Below are 19,188 nucleotides of genomic sequence, written 5' to 3'. Positions count from 1 at the left end.
TAAAGATTAAAGCCAAGATTCAAGAATTTTAGAACAGCATTAAGACTAAATTCTAATATTATTATTAATAGAACTATTATTTGTGTATGGTTAGCAATAGCTAATGACTATTTAAGACATTACATTCATTACTGACTAATAGTAATGCCATCATCATTAATTAATGGACGCTTATTATGAAGTGTCATTTTTTTTTAATATAAGGGGTCAGAGTTTGATACATTTGATTAACAGAAAACACTCACACACACACACACACACACACACACACACACACACACACCCCTAAATAAAAAAAAAAGAGGATAAAAATAAGGATAAAAAAAGCCATCATATATGGAACCTGTGACAGGCCTTACTTTGCCCTGACGTTGCCAACCCCAGAGCAGTGAACACTAGAAGAAACAGATTTCATGGGAAGTGTCAGGAGCTTGGTTTACTCAGTGTCTCAGAGAGGATAGTGCTTGCCCAGCAGAAAGAAGCAGTTGTCCGGGTGGGCTCTAGGGTGGGCATCAAAGAAGAGGCTTACCTCAGCTTTGATCTTGTTGTCTCCGAAGCACAGGTGCTGCAGATACGCCGCCGCATTGGACTGAACTGAGGGAAACTGGTGCTGCAGCATCTGGATAACTTCAGGCAACTCAGGATCTCTCCATCCAAACTCACTGCAGAGAGAGAGAGAGAGAGAGAGAGAGAGAGAGAGAGAGAGAGAGAGAGAGAGAGAGAGAGAGAAGACAGAGAGAGAAAGATTTTTATTTAATACTAGTCATGAACAATCAATTGTTTACTACAGTGGCTGCAAGTTGGTAACACACCCTGGAGGGTGACTCACACTCACACATTCACTCATGTCTACACTTTTGAGTCGCCAATCCACCTACTAACATGAGTTTTTTTGGACCATGGGAGCACCTGGAGGAAACCCATGCAGACACAGAGAGAACACACCACACTCCTCACAGACAGTCACCCAGAGGAAACCCACGCAGACACAGGGAGAACACACCACACTCCTCACAGACAGTCACCCGGAGGAAACCCACGCAGACACAGAGAGAACACACCACTCTCCTCACAGACAGTCACCCGGAGGAAACCCACGCAGACACAGAGAGAACACACCACACTCCTCACAGACAGTCACCCGGAGGAAACCCACACAGACACAGGGAGAACACACCACACTCCTCACAGACAGTCACCCGAGCGGGACTCAAACCCTTAACCCCAGGACCCTATCTGTTGCGCCACCATATGGCCACAAAATGGTGAAGTCACCACATGTGTCCAGGACTTTTATTATATATTATTAACTGGCTACAAAATAAAATAAAATAAAATAAAAGCAGCACACTTTTCTGCACATATAAATAATAAATAAAACACTCTCTGTTCTTCTGGGGGCGTTCTGTCCTCATGAAGATTTCCATAAATACACTCAAACTCCATGATGCTAAATTTATCATGTGAGAACTGATCATTTGATAACATCCTGTAAAAATATAACCAACCAAACCATATCAAAATCAAATCAAATCATATTCATTTTCAATCACTTCTGCTGGTCCATTCATAATGAACTTTGGATACAATGTGAAGGACAACTGCTGTGGCCCAGTGATCCACTAAACATAAATTCAGCGCTGTGCTTGTCCTGTATTGTGTTGTTGATATTGTGCTCTCAGGCTTGCACAGTTGCACTGTACGTAGCCTTGTTGTATTGCTCAACATGGCAACTAGAGGTAAAAGATCTCGCTCCACTGTGTATGTGTACATGTTTGAAACTCTGATGAAGCCTCCTGTCTTGAAATCTATACAGTAAAGTTATTAATTATAATCGTTTTTATCATTATTTTTACTGATGTAGTAATAGTAATGCTTATGTAGTGATGCGATTGGCAAATACACTTTCTCAGTGTGGTATTGTTGGCGAAGTGCTTTCCCTGACATTGTTACAGTGAAAATGTTTCCTCTTATTGTATTACTGCTCTGATAGAGGGGAAATTGGAACGCTGGCAGAAATGTGTTTGTGTGTGAGTGGCTGCAGCAATTCTCCTCAGTGCCGCTGTTTGATCCACACTGGATTTGTTCATTTGCGCTGATGCCGGGTCATTTGAAGCACATGTGAGGAAATGGGCGCAGTTTGAAGGTTGGCTTTTCAGTGGAGACCAGTAACAATACAACAAGAAAGCTCACTTCTATACACTATAACCTTGGAATAGGACGATACATGGCAGTAAAATCCCTCAGGATTCTGCTGTTCCTCAGACGGGACCTGAGGGGAATGCACTATTAGACAGACCCCCCCCCCCGCCCCACACACACACACACACACACACACACACACATACACAAAAATGCCTTTACCTCAATCCCCCAGAGCTCAGTTAAGCAAGAGATGGAATTCTCAATGTGACGATCTGCTTCAAAACGAATGAGTAAACAAATCCATAAAGGAGCCACTCTTTACCCTGCTATAAAGCCACAGACTCAAGCTTATCTTTACGCATATAGAATGTATATTACATGGTATTCACACTGATATTCACACTCAGCTCCTCTGGTGCTTTATACAGGCTTCTCTCCTCGACTTTCAGAAAGACTCCCATTGAGTCCATTCTCCAGAAACACCATAAACTGACAAAAACACATAGATTGTTCAGCTTTCCCATACATCCTGTGTTCATAAAGCTTCATATGAATGCATTTATGAGGTGTCAGACTGCAAATTACCTAATAATACTGCATCCTGGCCTATTACATACATAACACTTCATAAAACAAGACTCATAACCCGTGGACAGTTGCATAAAACACCTTAAGTGAACGATTTCCCTTAAGATCGCCCTTAAACCCCCTTAAAGTTAAGTGTGTTGATGATGTCATAAACCCTTATGCTCATTTCTTTCCCATTTTGTTTATTTTAAAAGCCGAACTTGTTTATTAGATTTTTTTTGAGCCATCGTCATGGAAACAGTCGACCATTACAGCCACAGAATTTCAGTCACTGCAGTAAATCCCTTACAGTTTTACCTTAGTTAAGTGAAATGTCTGGGGGATTTCATTTAACCCCCTTAAGTAATTCCCGCAGGTAAAGGAAAATCTTCCCTTAAGGTTTATACATAAGGGAAAAAAATTGGTTTTGTACGCAACCGAGCACAGGGCCTTGTACATTAAAGTGTGTATACTACTTACTACAATGTTACTACACTAAAGACACTAGAGAGTAGGGATTCCACTGCTGAGTGAACCCTGGTTGAGTGGGAGTGGTTATTCAATGGAAGTATGAAGGCTGGTTCTGGGTGAGTGAGGAGGGGGAAGGATATCCAAATAAATAAATATATAAAATCCCCCCAAACAGCAGATACATCACATTTCACATGAACTGTATTTATTTTAGTTTGTTTATTGCGCCTCACTGTGTGAAAGCTTCAGACAGCCTCCTGTGGAAGGTTCTGGCTGCGAAGATAAACATCAGCTTCAGCACAGGGCTCTTGCTGTTAGGCATCTGCCCTCCAGGACCACCACCTCCCTCACCTCCCCCCACTCCAGAATGAAAACGACAGGCCGATAAGATAAGCCTTGTGCTCTTCAATAAATTAAAATCTAGCAGGGATTGAGGAAGTCTTCCGATTGAATGCGGCTCATTCCAACAAGGGACGGGAATGATGCTGATGTGGAGACTGATGTCTACGATGTGTTTGACAAGCTATAAAACAGAGTTAAATTACACAATTTCCACCACCCAACAGCCCCCCCCCCTCTTTTTTGGGGGGTGTGGTTCCAGTTAAAACTGTACCAAAGTGTCTGTAATAACTATGCAGTTAAGCATTAATTAGGTATGTAACAGCAATGCAATTACTCATGAAGTATCCAATGTTACAGCTAAGTTACAGTCAAGAGTCAAGTTCATGCACATAAACATACAACATACAAGCTTTTGTGCTTTTAAACTAAGTTAATATCACTGTAATAACAGATTCTCTTGCGTACTTACACATTATATTTTGAACTGTTTTTAAAAACGAGATTGTATCAGTGACTTATTGATATGATTGAATCAGAAGAGTCCAAACAAATGCTTACAATCATGTTACGGCATTATTTCAATTAGATAAATGTCCTTACAAATGTCTCTTATTAGTTATAACACTTTGTGTAATTACATGAGTGAAACTTAAAATGCCACAAAAGGTGTATTTCTGTAATCTATATGCAACCGTGTAATAATTATTCTCAATAATTACACAGTTGTAACACGATTGTTAATCTGTAAATGCACAGTTATAAGAGATATGCTGAAGTGAAAAGTTTTATCTGCACCACCACCACCTCCATCATGCCACTGCAGTGCTCAGGACAATCACTGGCAACCTGACAGAACTGGGACACTGTGTGTGAGTGTGTCTGAGCACTGTTTAGGGAACAAAGCGCTCACTCATACCACAGTAGAGCACTGTAACTTCTCCAAATCCCAACAACCCCCCTCTCCCTGTTCCCTCTGACTCAGGAATAACACAGGTAAGATCACACAGGCAATAACATCTTTTCACACACACTACAAAACACGCCACTGTTTCCTTCCTGCACTCGCAACAGGAGGTGTGGGAACCAGACCCCAGCGGTGGTGACAAAAAACAACCCCCCCCACTTATACCATTACCTCTGCTCCTTGTATAAGACCCAGTCTCAGATACGGAGGACAAACAAAGTCGAATCAGGGTTGCCAGGTGTCTGGTCTGCTACTGAGCTCCATTGTCCAAATGTCAACTGGACATCTTAATGTCAGAACAAGTCTCAAGTGGCAATTTACATCTACATCTTTCTCTGGAATTTACATCTTATTAATACAAAAAAAAGTCCATTTGAATTTACTAGACATGCCATAAGATCATTTAAAGGCAAGGAAACTGCAATCAAGACCATACCAGCAGCCACCCAAAGGGTAAATATGAATCATGGTTTTTCAGTCGTGATCATTTTGTCCAGTGTAAGGGTATTTAAGTGAGTGCCAGCGTGGACCGAAGCCACTAACAGCCCTTAGCTCCATGGCAATGTTAGTGGCCACTGAGATACATTTAAAAGCTATTAAGAGAAATTACTACTGTGCATGAAGCTCAGGCTGGTGGTGGTTTTACTCCATGGTCATTGACAGAGCTAAGTCCTCCAGCCTCCAGTCAATACTGGATTTACTGTCTTACACCGGCAGAAAGTGGACACAGAAGCAATAAATAAGCCAGGCTTGTTAAAACTGGGCTTTAATTAGAGCTGAAATACAATTGAGTTACACTGAGTTTCCAACAACAGTCACTGTGCTGACCACAGCTGGACAGCAGAAGAACAGAGGGAAACAAACCCTGCATTCGAAGCTGAGAAACAGCCAGTTTTTGAGGGACTGCAGGTAATGTTATGGAGACATAAACTGAGATTTATGTTAATGTGTGTGTGTGTGTGTGTGTGTGTGTGTGTGTGTGTGTGTGTGTGTGTTGGACGCCAGAGCCCTGGGGGTAAACAGTGCCCCACTATAAAGGACTGTCCTTTCTTCTTCATCTAACCAAGCAACAGAGAGAGCAAGCCAGTGTTTACACTATTTTTCAACCACAGCTGTGATTCTCTAATACTGACCAGTTTTAATGTAGTCTTCATTTAGCTTTAGATAATCATGTGATGAACAAGAACTGGAGACTTAGCAACAAGAACTTCTGTAAGATTTAGCAGAGCACCAAACACTATTAAAGTGGGCAACCGACACTATCAAGTGAGCACTGGACACTATGAAGTGAACAACAGGCAATATCAAGTGAGCACCAGACACAACCAAGCGAGCACCAGACACTACCAAGTGAGCACCAGACACAACCAAGTGAGCACCAGACACTACCAAGTGAGCACCAGACACAACCAAGTGAGCATCAGACACTATCAAGTGAAGACCAGACACTATCAAGTGAGCACCAGACACAACCAAGTGAGCACCAGACACTATCAAGTGAGCACCAGACACGACCAAGTGAGCACCAGACACTATCAAGTGAGCACCAGACACAAGAAAGTGAGCACCGGACACAACCAAGTGAGCATCAGACACTATCAAGTGAGCACCAGACACAACCAAGTGAGCACTAGACACAACCAAGTGAGCACTGGACACAACCAAGTGAGCATCAGACACTATCAAGTGAACACCAGACACTATCAAGTGAGCACCAGACACAACCGAGTGAGCACCAGACACTATCAAGTGAGCACCAGACACAACCAAGTGAGCACTGGACACAACCAAGTGAGCACCAGACACTATCAAGTGAGCACTGGACACAACCAAGCGAGCACTGGACACAACCAAGTGAGCACCAGACACTATCAAGTGAGCACCAGACATAACCAAGTGAGCATCAGACACTGTCAAGTGAACACCAGACACAACCAAGTGAGCATCAGACATAACCAAGTGAGCATCAGACACTATCAAGTGAACACCAGACACAACCAAGTGAGCATCAGACACTATCAAGTGAGCACCAGACATAACCAAGTGAGCATCAGACACTGTCAAGTGAGCACCAGACATAACCAAGTGAGCATCAGACACTATCAAGTGAGCACCAGACACAACCAAGTGAGCATCAGACACTATCAAGTGAGCACCAGACACAACCAAGTGAGCACCAGACACTATCAAGTGAGCACCAGACACAAGAAAGTGAGCACCGGACACAACCAAGTGAGCATCAGACACTATCAAGTGAGCACCAGACACAACCAAGTGAGCACTAGACACAACCAAGTGAGCACTGGACACAACCAAGTGAGCATCAGACACTATCAAGTGAACACCAGACACTATCAAGTGAGCACCAGACACAACCGAGTGAGCACCAGACACTATCAAGTGAGCACCAGACACTATCAAGTGAGCACCAGACACAACCAAGTGAGCACTGGACACAACCAAGTGAGCACCAGACACAAGAAAGTGAGCACTGGACACAACCAAGTGAGCACCAGACACTAACAAGTGGGCACTGGACACAACCAAGTGAGCATTGGACACAACCAAGTGAGCACCAGACACTATCAAGTGAGCACCAGACATAACCAAGTGAGCATCAGACACTATCAAGTGAACACCAGACACAACCAAGTGAGCATCAGACATAACCAAGTGAGCATCAGACACTATCAAGTGAACACCAGACACAACCAAGTGAGCATCAGACACTATCAAGTGAGCACCAGACATAACCAAGTGAGCATCAGACACTGTCAAGTGAGCACCAGACATAACCAAGTGAGCATCAGACACTATCAAGTGAGCACTGGACACAACCAAGCGAGCACTGGACACAACCAAGTGAGCACCAGACACTAACAAGTAGGCACTGGACACAACCAAGTGAGCATCAGACACTAACAAGTGGGCACTGGACACAACCAAGTGAACACCAGACACAACCAAGTGAGCATCAGACACTATCAAGTGAGCACCAGACATAACCAAGTGAGCATCAGACACTATCAAGTGAGCACCAGACACAACCAAGCGAGCACTGGACACAACCAAGTGAGCACCAGACACTAACAAGTGGGCACTGGACACAACCAAGTGAACACCAGACACAACCAAGTGAGCATCAGACACTATCAAGTGAGCACCAGACACAACCAAGTGAGCATCAGACACTATCAAGTGAGCACCAGACATAACCAAGTGAGCATCAGACACTATCAAGTGAGCACTGGACACAACCAAGCGAGCACTGGACACAACCAAGTGAGCACCAGACACTAACAAGTGGGCACTGGACACAACCAAGTGAGCACTGGACACAACCAAGTGAGCATCAGACACTATCAAGTGAGCACCAGACATAACCAAGTGAGCATCAGACACTATCAAGTGAGGACCAGACACTAACAAGTGGGCACTGGACACAACCAAGTGAGCACTGGACACAACCAAGTGAGCATCAGACACTATCAAGTGAGGACCAGACATAACCAAGTGAGCATCAGACACTGTCAAGTGAGCACCAGACATAACCAAGTGAGAATCAGACATAACCAAGTGAGCATCAGACACTATCAAGTGAACACCAGACACAACCAAGTGAGCATCAGACACCAGAAGAAAGAAAAATGAGAAAGAGATAAAGGAAATGTAGAAGAAGAAGAATATGAAAAAAGAAGCATAAGAAAAATGAAAAGAAGAGCAAAAGAAGAAGGAGAAGAGCAAAAGAAGAAGGAAAGGAAGATGTGGAAGCAATCAAAGAAGAATGTGAAGAAGAAGAAGAAGAAAATGGAGAGAAAAACGAATTAAGAGAAGAGGAAAAAGAAGATGAAGAACAATGAGAATAAAAAGACAGAATTAAAAGATGAGAAAGGAGAAGTGGGAGAAAGAAGTAGAAGAAGAAAAAGAAGAAAGAGAAGAAGAAGATGAACAAGAACAGCAAGAAGAAAGAGTAACACATTGTAAATCCCCTTAGTAAAAATGTCTCTAAGCATTTAACCCATTCAAGGCTGTGTCCAGGTAACAGTTAGGTGCCTTGCTCAAGGGCTCTCCAGCCATGGATGGTAAGGGACATGAAAACACAGTTCCTTCATTCCCACCTCCTCCCCATAATTTCTGCCAGCCCTGGAGACAGAACCATAACCTTATGAAGGTGTTTGTAATGAGACGAGAGTCCAGCGCTCTGGGCTTTACTGATATGCCGAGGAGGGCTGAGGAAATGAGGCACCAATCAATGGCGTCCATCACAAACCTTCCATTCACACGCTGTTCTCCTGGGAACTGACTGTTTTTTTTTTCTTCAGAGCTCGACTGCAGTGAGGCAATCAACAGAGCAGTGGGTCTTCAGAGAGAGGGCCTTCAATTCTCCTGCAGGGAAACAACATTCAAATGTGGGTTTTCAAAGAAGGAGGAGGGACTGAGTGGCAGCTCTGGCAGCACTGCTATCAATCAGAAGCAGGACGTGCAGCGCTGAGGAAGACACTGCAGCAGCTCTGCTGTAAACACTAACTTTAAGAAGCCCTGGCTTCAACCCCTGCCTCAGGTCACTCTCCTCTGGACTCCACTTTCCTCTCACCATCAAAACACATGTTAATAGACGAATTGTGAGTGGAACTGTCCACAGTGTGCGAGTGTGTGGGTGACTGAGTGAGTGTGTGAAACTCCACAGGTGTGAGTGTGTGTGACTGGGTCAGTGTGTGAAACATCCCACACGTGTGAGTGTGTGTGTGACTCAGGTGTGTGTGTGTGTGGGGGGGGTGAAACTGTTCACAGGTGTGAATGCGTGTGACTGGGTCAGTGTGTGAAACATCCCGCTGGTGTGAGTGTGTGTGTGACTGAGGTGTGTGTGTGTGGGGGGGGGGGGGGGTGAAACTGTTCACAGGTGAGAGTGTGTGTGACTGGGTCAGTGTGTGAAACATCCCGCTGGTGTGAGTGTGTGTGTGACTGAGGTGTGTGTGTGTGTGTGGGGGGGTGAAACTGTTCACAGGTGAGAGTGTGTGTGACTGGGTCAGTGTGTGAAACATCCCGCAGGTGTGAGTGTGTGTGACTGGGTGAATGTGTGAAACATCCCGCAGGTGTGAGTGTGTGTGTGACTGAGGTGTGTGTGTGTGGGGGGGGGCGTGAAACTGTTCACAGGTGTGAGTGTGTGTGTGTGTGACTGGGTGAGTGTGTGAAACTCTCCACAGGTGTGAGTGTGTGTGTGTGTGTGTGTGACTGGGTGAGTGTGTGAAACTTTCCACAGGTGCGAGTGTGTGTGTGACTGAGTTAGTGTGTGAAACTCCACAGGTGTGAGTGTGTGTGACTGGGTCAGTGTGTGAAGCATCCCGCAGGTGTGAGTGTGTGTGTGACTGAGGTGGGGGGGGGGTGGGTGAAACTGTTCACAGGTGTGAGTGTGTGAAACTCTCCACAGGTGTGAGTGTGTGTGTGTGTGACTGAGGTGGGGGGGGGGTGGGTGAAACTGTTCACAGGTGTGAGTGTGTGAAACTCTCCACAGGTGTGAGTGTGTGTATGTGTGTGTGTGTGTGACTGGGTGAGTGTGTGAAACTCTCCACAGGTGTGAGTGTGTGTATGTGTGTGTGTGTGAAACTTCACAAGTGTAAGTGTGTGTCTGTGACTGGGTGAGTGATGTACAAAGTGAAGAGGTTACAGAAGATGAACCAATGAATGAATGGAGGAAGGAATGGTTGATTGACTGATTGATTGAAATAACTAATGAATGAATATGTGTCTTTTAAAATATCCGTGCAGTAGAACTAGTGGCACACTAAAACAACGGGGGTGAGAACAAAGTAGTCTTTTTCTCTATATAAATGTGTGTGTGTGGAGTGCGGGGTGTTTCCTATTTATAGCAAATGACTGAGGAGCAGAGTGTAATTAGCTGAATCAACAGAAAGCAGCCAGAGATGAGAAACAGCATCTCAGCGGTGAAACAGGTATTCTTCTGTCACTCAGCAGAAACATTCCCTCCACAACAAAGACCCCCTCTCTCAGCACCCGCAAACATCGCAAACACTCCTCCCCATGCAACTCTGCAATTACTGCTCCTTCAACAAACTCCATAGCATTTGCAGCGCTAATCCCGCTCTCAAAAGTAATTAATCAGGGTAAACATGACCGGGACGCAGGACGTCTTGGCAATCTGCCTGGATTTGACACAAACGCAGTTGGCTAACAGTAATGAGGTCAGCAGCAGAGAGCTGAAAATGTTGAAACAGTAGATATAGGTGGAGCCCTAGAGGCAACACTAACTACTCCAGCTAAGTAGCAGTGGGGACTACTGAGGTCCTTCAGTGGAGGCGTAATAGAATCTGAAGTCCAAATACTACCAAATTATTTATTAAATTTCATTCATTTGTGTTTGTTAGAAAAGTCAGCTCTGTTTAATTTATACTCTGCAAGTAATACTCTCGTTTTAGAGTTTAATTCAGAAACAAAAGGGTTAAAATCCTTTCAAAGCTTTATACCGAAGTGAGATCTCCTATTGGCTAGGTCTTCAGGAGCTGAACTGTAGACCTTAACAGGGACCTTTATTGAAGCCAATCAAGTGTGATAGGAAACCCACAGAGACACAGGGAGAACACACCAAACCCCTCACACACACTGACCTGAGGAGAGACTCGAACCCGGGACCCTGGAGATGCAAGGCAGGGGCGCTAACGGCAGTATCACTTTGCTGTTTTCATGTTTTTGGACCTAGTTCTGTGATAGACAGTCCAGACTCATCTTTCACCACGGCCAATCAGAGGCCATTCTAAAAAATTTACTATTGACCGATACGCGTTTTAGCGACAGGGAAGTGCTCTCAGAGTAATCCACACTGACTCCATAAGGCCGCAATTGAGTCATCAGCATTGGCGCAATGCGATAGCAAAACCATGGCGAGTTCATTAGGCTATGATCTTGAATTAACCTAGAGGCACCAAGCACTTTCTTATTCTAATCATGGCAGATAGTGACACAATTACGGAGGCAAGCCCCTTGTCGGTAATTTAATTAATCAGGGTGTGGAGCCGTGTTGCATGTTAAGTGCGGACAGCTAGGTGATGGGGCTTAAATGAGTGTGTTCACGGCTGACGCTTGATTGAAGGAGAGAATCCCCAAAGACAAACCAGCCCAGGCCTGCTCTCCTGCAGCAGACTGAGAAACGCTGACTGGGTCTGAAAATCACCTCCTACAGTCGGAATAAATACTGTTCTCACTTTAAACCGCAATGCTTCCACAGCTCAGTATTCAACAGTTCTACTGGCTACTTACAGTAGCAGGTAATACTGAGGGATGAGCATCATTTGTTTATCTTCCAGACAAAACAACAAACAAGTACAAGTTAGGAGTATCTCAGGAGGATACTTCAGAAGAGTTTAGACATTAATCCACTCACATGAGGAGAGTCAGGCAGCTTCCAAATCTTAATTGAATACATACAGAGAAATTGGCACTGAACTAAACTAAAAAAAATAATAATAAAAAAAGCAAGCTCACAAAAATAGCCCAATCAGATAGGGTTAGTGTAAGGGTGAGGCCTAGTGGTAAGGTCAGTGTAAGGGGGGGGCCTAGTGGTAAGGTCAGTGTAAGGGGGAGGCCTAGTGGTAAGGTCAGTGTAAGGGTGAGGCCTAGTGGTAAGGTTAGTCTAAGGGTGAGGCCTAGTGTTAAGGTTAGTCTAAGGGTGAGGCCTAGTGGTAAGGTCAGTGTAAGGGTGAGGCCTAGTGGTAAGGTCAGTGTAAGGGGGAGGCCTAGTGGTAAGGTCAGTGTAAGGGTGAGGCCTAGTGGTAAGGTCAGTGTAAGGGTGAGGCCTAGTGGTAAGGTCAGTGTAAGGGGGAGGCCTAGTGGTAAGGTTAGTCTAAGGGTGAGGCCTAGTGGTAAGGTTAGTCTAAGGGTGAGGCCTAGTGGTAAGGTCAGTGTAAGGGTGAGGCCTAGTGGTAAGACTAGGGTTAGGATAATGACTAGTCTTGAGGTTACGCTTAGGGTTGGGGTGTTAGGGTTAGGATATAGGCTTAAGTTTGCATTATCTCATATTATAGCACATGCATTATATGCTTGATAGATACAAAAATGTGACTCTGCTGTTGTTTACTCACACTGTTTGAACACATTTCAACAGGAATGTGTGTGTTTGTGTAAGTGTGTGTGTGTGTGTGTGTGTGTGGCATTTCACTAGTGCCAAAACAAATTACTTTGAAGAAGCATCTTTTTAAAATGTGAACTGTATCTTGATAAGGTCAACTGTGACATTACGGAGATCATTACAGGAGAGTCAAGCCCTCCAAGCTAGTTTTCTTCATCTTTATTGAAAGAATGAGTGGCATATGTAAGAATAAGTGATGGTACTCATCTCATACTGATAAAAAATATTGGTATCATACAATATGCTATAAAAATTAGGGGGGGGGGGGGATTGATATAATCCAGGAAACAATAGCAAATTGAACCCAGTGTAACAAATCTGTCCTGAGATTGCACACTCTGCTTACTCTACATGTCATGGGATGTTTTTCCAAGCAATTTTGGACTGTTCTACCAGGCCATTTGTCTTGACACAATAGAAAGTGCAGCTGGTGTTTTATGAGATTGATGACATAATTCTCTACTGATTATATTCGAATGCTAAAATTTACACCTGGATACATTTGGATCTGAATATATGTCAGAATGTTTCTGTAAATAAACATTTTATGCAATATATCAGGCATCACCAAATACCATAACCCTAACCCTAAAAGTTCTACCCAGATTGATGTTTCTGTGAGCAATTTGTTATAAATGAATGAGAACAAATATCTGGACCTCAGAAATGTAACTAAGCAAATAAATTAACGTGTGGAGATGCTGTAAGTGAATGGCTTGACTTCTTCTTCCCTCCCTAGTATCACCACCACCTACAGTATCAAGAGAGCAACCTTCAAGCTCTTCAAGTCTTTGCAAGCAATGGCTTCATCAAACATGCCTCAGACATGCTTTATTCACATTAATGAATTGCCTGGTTTTGATCATTATCATATGTCTGTAATGACCAGGCCTCAGTTTAAAATACCCCAGGACACCACACTGTGGCTGAATGCTCCAAAAGGTCTGTGATAGTCATTCTCTAGGGGTGCCAGACCATCAGTAGATAAATACGAGCCAATGACCTCACTGCAGGCTCACTGGACACTCGTCAGAGTAGACCACCATCAGAGCAGACACATGCAGAGTGGTCAGCTGCACGTGGCGGTCAGCCCACTCTTCTCTGTGACTGGAAGAGATCTGAGATGACGGCCATATGCAGAACTGGAGTGTGATTCGCGCTGAGGTCAGAGTCCATCTGGGACAGATGTGTCCATTAGAAGTGGGTGTGTATGAGGTGAGACACACCACCGCTGAGGCGAGAGGCAAAGGAGACAGGAGGGGCAAAAGCAGGAAGGAATGAGTAAGAGATATATAACATCAGAGCAACAAAATGATCTCTCTCTTATGGACTGGCATAGGAAATATTACATATTATCCTGTGTATAATTACACTAATTCATTCATTATCTGTAAGCGCTTATCCAGTTCAGGGTCGCGGTGGATCCAGAGCCTACCTGGAATCATTGGCCACAAGGCGGGAATAAACCCTGGAGGGGGCGCCAGTCCTTCACAGGGCAACAAACATTCACACATTCACTTACACACTCACACCTACGGACACTTTAGTCGCCAATCCACCTACCAACGTGTGATTTTGGACTGTGGGAGGAAACCGGAGCACACAGAAGAAACCCACAAAGACACAGGGAGAACACACCACACTCCTCACAGACAGTCACCTGGAGGAAACCCACGCAGACACAGGGAGAACACACCACACTCCTCACAGACAGTCACCCGGAGGAAACCCACGCAGACACAGGGAGAACACACCACACTCCTCACAGACAGTCACCCGGAGGAAACCCACGCAGACACAGGGAGAACACACCACACTCCTCACAGACAGTCACCCGGAGCGTGACTAGGACCCACAACCTTCAGGTCCCTGGAGCTGTGTGACTGTGACACTACCATTGGTTAGGAGCTGAACTGAAGGACTAAGCAAGTTCTGGATGGTGCAAGGACTGTTCTGGATCCCAGCCTTAATCCTGAACCTAAACCTAACCTGAACCCTAGCTGCTGGCAATAGGCATAGAGTACCAGTCAAATGTTTGGACACACCCACTCAGGGAGGGTTTCCTTTGTTTTGGGCCATTTTCCACACAGTGAATGTTTCTTTGTTTGTTTTTCATTATTTTCTACAGTGTAAATGAATACAGAAGACATTAAAGCTATGAAGGAACACATATGGAATTATGTAATAAAAAGTGTTAAACTAACCAGAATATGTTTTATACATTCTCTCTCCGTTCTCTCAATCAGCTTCATGAGGTCGTCACCTGGAAAGGGTTTTATTGAACAGTTGTGGCCGCGTCAAGGGTTCATTTGTAGATCTGCTCGCCTTTTTAATGTATTTGAGACCATAACTAGGGGTTGTACAGAGGTAGGGGCTGGTACACAGTTCTATAAAGTGACTAGCCCTATTCCACCAATGACTAATTAGATGTGTCCAAACGTTTGACTTTATCATATAAGGCCAGAAATAAAAGCAGAGCACTAATAGTTCTTGTTTGTAGCTCGTCGTATATAAGGCTCAAACAGAGAACTGCACAGACACGTAAAGGGACATTGCAGAAGTGTTGTTTAATAGTTTATTTTTGGAGTTGAGTCTTTTTAGAGCAGGGAGATTTGAAACAAATTGGACGCAGAAGCTGCAGTTGTACACCGAAGACTTGGTGGATTAATTAACATCACACACACACACACACACACACACACACACATACACACACACACACACACAAGAACACATTCCTCTTTTCATGATTCTTAGCCCTTAGCAACGAATGCTGGAAGAAAACGATGGTGTTAAAATCGCCAGTATCTTGGAATTGCAAGACACTGTATGTGTACTACAGCAGTCTGTGAACACACTGGAGTGGACCGATGTAGAACACTGACAACAATGTAACCTACGTCTCATCTTGTAGCGTGCAAAGTAGCGGGCGAGAGATTTCATCATGTTTATAAATCACCACCTTACTATACTTTTCACCTGTTGACAGGGGTGAGTGTGTTTAACCGTTGATAGCGATGTCACAGCCAAACCACCTACTAACATATTTCTGGACTATGGGTGTAAACCAGAACACCCGGGAAAGCCAGACCCTCAGAACTCCAGGATCGTAGCACTGTGTAGAAGCGACACTACCGACAGCATTTTCCCTATATTTTTTTGGAAATATTTTACTTATAACAGAAGCCTAAAACATTGGGAGAAACATGGGAGATGGGATAATTGGGAGATGCTATAGCCTCTTGTAAACTGACTCTATGCCAGATTTACCAGCTGGAGTATGCCTTCATAGACCCTGTGTAGTGAGGTTCTTAAGGGAACCTAAAGGCATTCCACCAAGAAAGCATTTCTGCATAAGGGTGCCCTTATAAGAGAGAGTAACTGCACCCGCTTTATGTTGTGTCTCTAATAACTGTTATTACACAATAACACTTTAGCTAATGATAGTATTGTGTCACTGTCTAAAGAAAAACATGCACCTTCAAAATAGTCATTTAATAAAAATCTTCAATTTCAGTTTTGGGGGATTTCTATTGGTTCATTCATCATGGAATAAATATTAGTTACAATGTTATTACATTTTTAAAACATGTAACTACATAGTTATTAGACGTGTAATATAGCTGGGGCCCGTTTTACACTTACACTTGGGTTATACAAGCTGCCCAGTCACATCTCATCAAAGAATGGGTGTAGAGTTCTAGCTGACACTTCTCTTGCTCTGTGTTGGGCTGCTTTTGTTTTTTTTCTTTTGCTCTGTGTTGGGTTGTCTTCCTCACGCAACAACAAGGGGCTCCTCGCTGGAGGAGAAGGAGCCGCGGGTCGACAGTGTCATGGCGTGTAAACACTGGTGAATTGTGAAGCTGTCAATGGTAGAATCTCTCTCTGCCTCTGTCTCTCTACCTCCCTCTCCCTCTCATTCTGATTCGTTGCAGTGCGAAGGGAAGCCAAACAGAGGGTGCCTTGTTTTAAAACAGGGAAAAGCACAGGGGAAAGATGGGAATGTGTGGGCGGGGACAGGAGGGAGAAAGAGGTGCTGAACAAGGTGACAAGCTCGCTCTCCAGACCTTGAAATGGTCATAATAGAGGGATAACCACTAGCAATGCTGTGAAAGACAAAGAGCCTTATGAGGAGATACCCCGTGTTGAGATCTTTATTGGAAGAAACTCGAGTGAAATTCTTCCACTTACACAAATAGACAGATATGAAACAGAAGCTGCAGGGCATTCCCAGCCTCCCCAGAAAACTGCAGTGAGAATACAGCTCTTCCGAAGAGTCCCGCTGGGAAACAATGGGACACCTACAGAGAGGGGGATACTTGCTCCCAGGCAATGGTTACAGGCTCCATTCATATGCAAAGTCCAAGCAGACCACGCAGCATGTGTTCATATGTGATGTCTTGTTTTGCCCTTCCCTATAACACTACATTAAACAAACGCCATTTCAGAGATACATCTTCATGGTAGGACTGACTCTTATACTGACACCATGTGGCCTGGATGTGCCAAGGACTCCAAACAAGGTGAATTTGAAGTTTTGATTTGCGTGGGTCCCTGCGCACTCTCTGAGTTAAAGGGTGGAGCTCAAGCTCGTGCCAAGGTTAGGCATCAACATTTATTGAACTTACCTACATGCTAAACATGAGCAAGGCTTGCCTAGACCTGGGGGTCCCCTCTAAAAAAACTGGGTGTTGCATTGACCCTATGCCCTGTTCCTCCAGTGCCAGATGTGGAGAGCCCAGTGGACCCCAGGACCCTGGTTCCAGATATAGACTGCAGGTAGTATTTATTCATGGACCAACCATTGGAATGTAGCCTGCCTTTCTGCTTCTTGCTGCTGCGGCTGGAGCCAGTGTACTTGGGGCTTCAAGCAGGGGTCTACAATCCAAAAGGCCCATCTATTTTTGATGTAACAGTTTGGTGTTTGTATTTCTCTGTGGAGGCCTTCAGAGATTCAATTTTTTTTTTTGCAAAGACTCAAGAAAGGAATGCGTAGGCATGGAATGGAAGACTGCATGGATAAAAAGTGGAGATGTGAGGGTTAAGAATGATATTTAATTCATGATGCCAAATCACTTTGATAGCAGAATCCTTCTTAGGCGAGCATCTAAGACACGGCTGCAAACGAACGCTCAAAAATTCTCCAAACACTATGCAGCATTTCACGCTGTTTGACGCACAAAATCACAGTGAACATCATTTCAATTATAAAATTGAAACCCCAGTCCACCAAGTCAAAGTGAGTTAGTTATTTATGATAATACCCTGTAAAGATTCTGTAAAGTTCTCGTTGAAAGCTTATACAACAAGCAAAAAGAACCCAAGCAAAGCAGTGCTCCAAGAGTTATTTGGTCAGAACAAACATCTGACCTCAGCCACAGTGGAACACTGAGAGGAAAGCAGCACTCGCCACTGCAGACACTAGCTCTTCCCCAAGTACCTTCAGTTCTTTAGGTCAAACTACAAGAAAAGACAAATACCAACAAAGACCAACAATCCTTTACAAAGTTGAAAAATATCATAAATTCATTCATTCATTATCTGTAACCTCTTATTCAATTCAGGGTCGCGGTGGGTCCAGAGCCTACCTGGAATCATTGGGCACAAAGCAGGAATACACCCTGGAGGGGGCGCCAGTCCTTCACAGGGCAACACACACACACTCACTCACACCTACGGACACTTTTGAGTCACGAATCCACCTACCAACGTGTGTTTTTGGACTGTGGGAGGAAACCGGATCACCCGGAGGAAACCCACGCGGACACAGGGAGAACACACCACACTCCTCACAGACAGTCACCCGGAGGAAACCCACACAGACACAGGGAGAACACAACACACTCCTCACAGACAGTCACCCGGAGGAAACCCACACAGACAGAGGGAGAACACAACACACTCCTCACAGACAGTCACCCGGAGGAAACCCACACAGACACGGGGAGAACACACCACACTCCTCACAGACAGTCACCCGGAGGAAACCCACGCAGACACGGGGAGAACACACCACACTCCTCACAGACAGTCACCCGGAGCGGGACTCAAACCCACAACCTCCGGGTTCCTGGAGCTGTGTGACTGTAATATTAATACTTCATTTTAAGTTATTGTATTTTTAACAATATGACAGTTATCATTTTTAAATTCTATGCTACATTCATTCATTGACAGTAACCACCTATTCATTTCAGGGTCGCGGTGGGTCTGGAGCCTACCCAGAACCACTGGGCGCAAGGGGGTGCCAGTCCTTCACAGGGCCACACACACTCACACATTCACACCTGTGGAAAACTTTTGAGTCTCTAGGCAACAGGTACCATAATATTTAAAATTGCAATTATATGTTATACACTCACACACACACACACACACACACACACACACACACACACATACAAACAACACTTGATTATTCATTCATTCATTCATTATCTATAAGAGCTTATCCAATTCAGGGTCGCGGTGGGTCCAGAGCCTACCTGGAATCATTGGGCACAAGGCGGGAACACACCCTGGAGGGGGCACCAGTCCTTCACAGGGCACACTTGATACA

General features: G+C 44.5%; 1 protein-coding gene across 2 annotated transcripts in view; it reads right to left on the bottom strand.

Annotated features, from left to right (window-relative positions):
- ctnnd2a (catenin (cadherin-associated protein), delta 2a) overlaps positions 1-19,188 on the bottom strand; it is a 386,140-nt gene that overhangs the window by 115,258 nt on the left and 251,694 nt on the right. For both annotated transcript variants that reach the window (XM_066663258.1, XM_066663348.1), the window contains one exon: positions 530-662. In XM_066663258.1, the coding sequence (XP_066519355.1) occupies positions 530-662 (133 nt within the window). The remainder of the gene's footprint in view (positions 1-529; positions 663-19,188) is intronic.

The sequence above is a fragment of the Hoplias malabaricus genome, chromosome 1, assembly GCF_029633855.1.
Source record: "Hoplias malabaricus isolate fHopMal1 chromosome 1, fHopMal1.hap1, whole genome shotgun sequence".
In the NCBI taxonomy this organism is placed as follows: Eukaryota; Metazoa; Chordata; class Actinopteri; order Characiformes; family Erythrinidae; genus Hoplias; species Hoplias malabaricus.
Note: the sequence above shows the minus strand (reverse complement) of the source record. Positions and strands in the feature narration are given on the sequence as shown.